The 7500-nt window shown below is 47.2% G+C and overlaps 2 protein-coding genes across 2 annotated transcripts in view; both read right to left on the bottom strand.

Moving 5' to 3' along the window:
• Window positions 1-7500, bottom strand: part of LOC121306077 (histone acetyltransferase p300-like) — a 456244-nt gene that overhangs the window by 386458 nt on the left and 62286 nt on the right.
• Window positions 5218-7500, bottom strand: part of sox10 (SRY-box transcription factor 10) — a 12091-nt gene continuing 9808 nt past the window's right edge. Inside the window, exons 4-5 of the mRNA XM_041237760.1 lie at window positions 6316-6581; window positions 5218-5831 (exon numbers count right to left, since the gene is read on the bottom strand). Coding sequence (XP_041093694.1) covers window positions 5218-5831; window positions 6316-6581 — 880 coding nt within the window. The remainder of the gene's footprint in view (window positions 5832-6315; window positions 6582-7500) is intronic.

The following is a 7500-nucleotide window of genomic DNA, read 5'->3' on the forward strand; positions in this document are numbered from 1 at the left end:
GAGGGAAGCAGTGTGGCTCTAGCGGAGCTGAGGAGGGACTGGGAGGGAAGCAGTGTGGCTCTAGTGGAGCTGAGGAGGGACTGGGAGGGAAGCAGTGTGGCTCTAGTGGAGCTGAGGAGGGACTGGGAGGGAAGCAGTGTGGCTCTAGCGGAGCTGAGGAGGGACTGGGAGGGAAGCAGTGTGGCTCTAGCGGAGCTGAGGAGGGACTGGGAGGGAAGCAGTGTGGCTCTAGCGGAGCTGAGGAGGGACTGGGAGGGAAGCAGTGTGGCTCTAGCGGAGCTGAGGAGGGACTGGGAGGGAAGCACCGTGGCTCTAGAGCTCAGGAGGGACAAGGGTTAATGTTAAGGAGCCAAACTCTTTTTTTTTTTCTCATTCTGCGGACTCTCCTAATCAGATTAGCAGTGAAATCTCAGCAATGAAGCGTCTCTTTGTGTCGCTGTGCTGCTGCCCTGCCCCGGGTCGTGTTCCCTGCAGGGGGGGGTGAATGCGCTCTTTGTTGCTGCCTGCGTATCAGACACGATTAGCCGAATTAAGAGCCCAGTGCCCACCACAGTTCAAAGTAATTTAACTGCTTACTACTTGAGCAGAGAAAAGATACTTTCCTCGCCTCCAGCCTCCCTCACTCACAGCCTCTGCCAATATAACTTAGTTTTTATGGTTTAAAAATAAGTCACCCTTATATTACGGTCTGTCTGGCCAAAAGTTTCAGATTTTAGATCTTTTATTTAAGATTCCCATTCTACCAGCCTCACCCCATTGCAGCTGCCCTATACTTGTGCTACCATTGTAGTGTAATACAGAGCCATTGCAGTGCCGCTGTCTGCCTGTCTCTCATTGAAGATCATTGAGGGTATAGTGAGCACACTGGGGTCCCATTCTACCAGCCTCACCCCATTGCAGCTGCCCTATACTTGTGCTACCATTGTAGTGTAATACAGAGCCATTGCAGTGCCGCTGTCTGCCTGTCTCTCATTGAAGATCATTGAGGGTATAGTGAGCACACTGTGGTCCCATTCTACCAGCCTCACCCCATTGCAGCTGCCCTATACTTGTGCTACCATTGTAGTGTAATACAGAGCCATTGCAGTGCCGCTGTCTGTCTGTCTCTCATTGAAGATCATTGAGGGTATAGTGAGCACACTGGGGTCCCATTCTACCAGCCTCACCCCATTGCAGCTGCCCTATACTTGTGCTACCATTGTAGTGTAATACAGAGCCATTGCAGTGCCGCTGTCTGCCTGTCTCTCATTGAAGATCATTGAGGGTATAGTGAGCACACTGGGGTCCCATTCTACCAGCCTCACCCCATTGCAGCTGCCCTATACTTGTGCTACCATTGTAGTGTAATACAGAGCCATTGCAGTGCCGCTGTCTGCCTGTCTCTCATTGAAGATCATTTGGTAATAATTCTGAAACCACACTGTTTAAAAAAGAAAGAATATTTATTTGATTTAGTGTCAGAGGAGTTAATAAAGATGGCTACGACTCTACTTTTTCCAGTAAGGCTAATATATACAGAGTTCGAATCACACAAAAACCAACAATAGCAAAAACACACATTGTTTTTTGATACAAGATTGTGAGAAACAGGTGTTAAAACAGAGGATACAAATTCATTTTTTCAGCAAATATAAATAACTTTTTAATATATATTTATTAATAATAATAATAATAAAAGCAGGTCTTTGACATTTTGAAAGGAAGCCATAATAATAATAATAATAATAATAATAATAATAATAATAATAATAATGGTATACTGACAGCAAACGTGTAATGCTTTATAAAACAAGGCACAGAAAGTTACTGTATCATATTTAAATTTATGAATTTAAATTTAGAGAGAAGAGAATGAAATTAACTTGAAAACATGAGCACAATTAACAATATTTGGCCTCAACCTGCAAGAAAACAAAAGCTGAAAAAGAGACGTGATCGGGGTTCAACTGGACCGCTTCGCTCCCGGTCCCTCAGCTCGCACCACTAGGCCACGTTGTCTCTTCAGTTTGAACAAGCAGGTTGTGGAAAACAGAAAGCGACGGGAAACGCAACGCAGAAGGAAAAACATTTAAAAGGTCGGATTTTACACAAAAAGAAAACATATTTACAAGAACAGCGACACCACGTTTTTGCCAAACGCATTATTGCAAAACGGGAAGTGGTCTAGAGTTACAGTGTAACAAAGAATAATACAACGGTGTTCATTATTTTCATGCAACAGCAAAAAAAATATCCTTCATTTTAGTTAATACAAAAAAAGATACTATTTGGAATTTGTACATATTTCAATACAATTCAGTTCTGATAAGCCATTGAAAATCCTTGTTGTGATATATGGCTTTACAACTATGGTCAAAAGTTTTGCATAACCTAGAAGTTTATTAGACATTTAAAAAAAAAAAAAAAAAAAAAAAACCCTCTATGAACAGAATTTAGATATTTTATTTATCATCATGTAACCAAAAAAAAAAGTCTACCAGAAGCCATAATAGCAGTCCAGTAGGATTTCAAGTTAGATTTCTGAAATGTCACATTTTTTTCAATGTCAGTTTTTCGTTCAGTATCTGGAAAACTACAAAGCGCTGGGTGTGGAATTCAATATGATAACAAGGGAACATTATTCAGCAGCTTTCACTGGACTCTATGAAGCTGAATCAGTTCATTCTATATAGAGGGGGTGCAATTCAATATGTTAACAAGGGAACATTATTCAGCAGCTTTCACTGGACTCTATGAAGCTGAATCAGTTCATTCTATATAGAGGGGGTGCAATTCAATATGATAACAAGGGAACATTATTCAGCAGCTTTCACTGGACTCTATGAAGCTGAGGGAGTTCATTCTATATAGAGGGGGTGCAATTCAATATGTTAACAAGGGAACATTATTCAGCAGCTTTCACTGGACTCTATGAAGCTGAATCAGTTCATTCTATATAGAGGGGGTGCAATTCAATATGTTAACAAGGGAACATTATTCAGCAGCTTTCACTGGACTCTATGAAGCTGAATCAGTTCATTCTATATAGAGGGGGTGCAATTCAATATGTTAACAAGGGAACATTATTCAGCAGCTTTCACTGGACTCTATGAAGCTGAGTCAGTTCATTCTATATAGAGGGGGTGCAATTCAATATGTTAACAAGGGAACATTATTCAGCAGCTTTCACTGGACTCTATGAAGCTGAGGGAGTTCATTCTATATAGAGGGGGTGCAATTCAATATGTTAACAAGGGAACATTATTCAGCAGCTTTCACTGGACTCTATGAAGCTGAATCAGTTCATTCTATATAGAGGGGGTGCAATTCAATATGTTAACAAGGGAACATTATTCAGCAGCTTTCACTGGACTCTATGAAGCAGTTCACTGTATAGGGGGAAGATGCAAAACTCTTGGCCATAGCTGTAGTAATTAAATAGATTGACCATCTAAAGCATTGGAATTGTACTGCAGCAGAATTCTAATTGAACAAAACAGCACTGGAATTTCAGCAAACAATGCAGCTGCAAGCATTGGAATTGCAAAGAGTGGCACACAGGAAGTGCTGTAGGTCACCGGCGTAGCTGTTCATGTCGGGCTCGGGGGGGGGGGGGGGGGGGGGGTGAAATACCTTTCGCTCTTTCGTGCGCGGCGACCTCGCATAGGGACGGACGCCATCCAGGTTTTGGGGGACAAAGGGAAGATGGTCATGCGTTTGACAGGGTTAGGCAAAGAGGTTCATTTCAATGGGCAGGTGTGTCCAGTTTTAACACAAGGGACGCTCCTAACCTCGCCGGGGCGGTAGAGCGCCTTCCGAGGTGCTGCTGGCATCGCAGAGAGCCCGCCAGGGAGTGGCAGGGTCGGGTTTCTATAGCTGGAGATTGGTTACCATTAGACTGTAGTTCTGGGGTGTGACAATCCTGCTCAATTCTTCCTAGGCTTCTCTTTGTTTATAACATAGTTTACCCTAGTTACCAGACCTCTCTGTACAATGCTTCCCTGTGCTTTACCAGACCTCTCTGTGCTTTACAATGCTCCCCTATGCTTTACCAGACCTCTCTGTGCTTTACAATGCTTCCCTATGCTTTACCAGACCTCTCTGTGCTTTACAATGCTTCCCTGTGCTTTACCAGACCTCTCTGTGCTTTACAATGCTTCCCTATGCTTTACCAGACCTCTCTGTGCTTTACAATGCTTCCCTATGCTTTACCAGACCTCTCTGTGCTTTACAATGCTTCCCTGTGCTTTACCAGACCTCTCTGTGCTTTACAATGCTTCCCTGTGCTTTAGCTTTTACTCTGCTTTATTACACTTTGCTGTGCGTTTACTATGGGACACTTTTATAAAAGTGTTCCCATGTCTATCAATAGTAAATGTTTGTTCTGAATGCATCACGACATCAGACATGGTAACCCTCGGGGGGAGGAGGTGTATGTGTATACACATTTGGTGTCCAATTGATTCTCATTTGTTTCTCAAAAGACTTGAGACTGTCAGCGAGCCCCAGTCCTAATCACAGCTGGCTGGCAGAGTCCAAATTGAAACCGGTTTACTGCTAACGGAAACAGCCAGGGCTATTTTCAAGCCTGCGTTCGACTCGGTCCCCAGGGTCAGGCAGGATGAAAGCGCAGAGTGATTCGCCTCATCATTCACCCCTTAGAACAACAGAACCGGGCTGTCAAGACGACTCAGCGGTTCCGTTCACCCCGTCCAGATATTTGGATCTCGATTCGGAAACGGACCAATTGACAAACTGTCTTTTGGGGTAAACCCCACATTTCCCCAGCGCTGTGCTGCTGTGCCTTGTGAGATTCGCTTGTGTTGCAGGGACGTCTCTTCTGCTGCTCACCTCGCCACTGCGCAGCTCAACTTACTGTTGCTTTTCAAAAGCTTCCGCATTGGTCCGCGAGAATAAGGGTCCCCTTTTTTTTGGGACAGGAAGCGAGGGGCACTAATATCTGCGGACCAACGTGGCTACTGAGATACTAATTTTTTTTTAGCCACAAATTCAGAAGCAGGGGAAACAGACTCAAAAATCAGTCTCAAAATCCTCCAGCGTGCCCCCCCCCCCCCCCCCCCCCCCCCCCGACCCCCCCCCCCCCCCCCCCCCCCCCTCATGGTCGGGCCCTGTCCCACCACATCTGGTCCGACCAGGGGACCCACCCCGACACCCTAACACCCTGCCACCGCCCCAGCAGCTAGCGGCTACCATGTCCCCGGCGACGCGTTCCTTGGGTCACATACTCTTCAAGGCAGAGTAGATGCCGGAGGGCTGTGCTCCATGGCTGTAGTAAGAGGTGGATGGCTGGTGGTCGCTGTACTCAAACTGAGGGCGGGAGGACAAGGCTGGGAAGGCTGTCCCGTAGTGAGGGAGGCTGAGGGAGGTGTAGGTGAGCTGGGAGCCGCTGGGCTGCTCTGCGAAGCTTGACTCGCTCTTGACAGGAGCCTTGCCGGGCTCGCTGGAGCTGGCCGGGGAGTGGTGGTGGTGGTGGTGGTGGTGGTGATGTTTGGACAGCCAGGCCGCGGAGTGACCCCCCGCCGCTGCCAGGGCACTGGTGATCCCGTAGGGGTACGAGGACCCCCCGGGCTGCCCCGCGGAGTGCCCGTTGGGAGGCAGGTACTGGTCGAACTCATTCACGTCGAAGGGCTCCATGGTGGACATGACCTCATGGCTGATCTCCCCGATATCCATGCTCCCAAAATCCAGGTGGGGTTTGCCTGGTCCACTAGCCCCACCCCCCTCGCCCCCCACCCCCAGGGGGCGCTCCCCGCGCTTGCCGTCCGAGGATTTTCCGGACTGGAGTTCGGTCTTGGGGGTGGTGGGCGGAGTGGGAGGGCTGTGGGTTTGACCTGGGGAGAAGAGAGCTGGTTAGATTATCCATAAATATTTCATTAAAAAAAAAAAAAGCTGCAGTTACAACATTTCACCATTTGCGCCAGGGGGGCACTGTGTGCTATGCAAAAGTCCTTCTAGAAGTGACAAGTCTATTTTTGCAATTTGTTTACATATTTTTAGGATCAACTAACCGGACAGCCAACGAAGTCTGCTTATGTCGTTATGCACAGAGGCGAATCGCAGGTCTATTGTATTCCTGGGGCAATTTGTTACTGAACTAGTCTGCCAATTAAACTCATTATTTTCAGCTAATTCAAAACGAACGAATATTTGCTCAAATTTCAAACTTCAGCTTATTACATTCCCTTTAGCATTTCTAAATTCAGCCCAATTCAATGCTATAACAGGTTACCCATGACAACATGAAAACCACCCACTTGCCCGGGGCAGCCAATCAAATCCACTGTCCCCTGGCAGTGGGCGGGGCTGGCTGCTCACCTGCTGGATGGGGGTGGAGCCCGTCAGAGAGCGGAGAGCCCGCCCCCGCGGAGTGGGCGTGTTCCAGGTGCAGGCTCTTGAAGAGCGGTTGGCCGCTGGGTGTGGCCTCGCCCTCGGAGTGGGCGTCGCCCTCAGAGCCGGCTCCTGATTTGCCATTCTTGCGGCGGCGTGGCTGGTACTTGTACTCGGGGTGGTCCTTCTTGTGCTGCATGCGCAGTCGCTCCGCCTCCTCGATGAAGGGACGCTTGTCACTCTCGTTCAACAGCCTGGGGAGAGACAGAGAGGCAGCTCGGTCAACACGCACAGCAAAGTGTAATCAAGCATAGGGAAGCATTGTAAAGCACAGAGAGGTCTGGTAAAGCACAGGGAAGCATTGTAAAGCACAGAGAGGTCTGGTAAAGCATAGGGAAGCATTGTAAAGCACAGAGAGGTATGGTAAAGCATAGGGAAGCATTGTAAAGCACAGAGAGGTCTGGTAAAGCACAGGGAAGCATTGTAAAGCACAGAGAGGTCTGGTAAAGCATAGGGAAGCATTGTAAAGCACAGAGAGGTCTGGTAAAGCATAGGGAAGCATTGTAAAGCACAGAGAGGTCTGGTAAAGCATAGGGAAGCATTGTAAAGCACAGAGAGGTCTGGTAAAGCACAGGGAAGCATTGTAAAGCACAGAGAGGTCTGGTAAAGCACAGGGAAGCATTGTAAAGCACAGAGAGGTCTGGTAAAGCACAGAGAAGCATTGTAAAGCACAGAGAGGTATGGTAAAGCATAGGGAAGCATTGTAAAGCACAGAGAGGTCTGGTAAAGCACAGGGAAGCATTGTAAAGCACAGAGAGGTCTGGTAAAGCATAGGGAAGCATTGTAAAGCACAGAGAGGTATGGTAAAGCATAGGGAAGCATTGTAAAGCACAGAGAGGTCTGGTAAAGCACAGGGAAGCATTGTAAAGCACAGAGAGGTCTGGTAAAGCATAGGGAAGCATTGTAAAGCACAGAGAGGTCTGGTAAAGCACAGGGAAGCATTGTAAAGCACAGAGAGGTCTGGTAAAGCAAACTATGGTCAAACTGCAAAATGATTCATTTTTTTCTGCCCCTGAACTCAGTTTTTGTTCTGATGTCTATCTGTTTTTAATCAATCTGTGAGGCTTTGCCATGTCCTTGTTTTGCACCCTGGTCAGGAGGAATCGTGTGACA

Source organism: Polyodon spathula, chromosome 46, assembly GCF_017654505.1.
Source record: "Polyodon spathula isolate WHYD16114869_AA chromosome 46, ASM1765450v1, whole genome shotgun sequence".
Lineage (NCBI taxonomy): Eukaryota > Metazoa > Chordata > Actinopteri > Acipenseriformes > Polyodontidae > Polyodon > Polyodon spathula.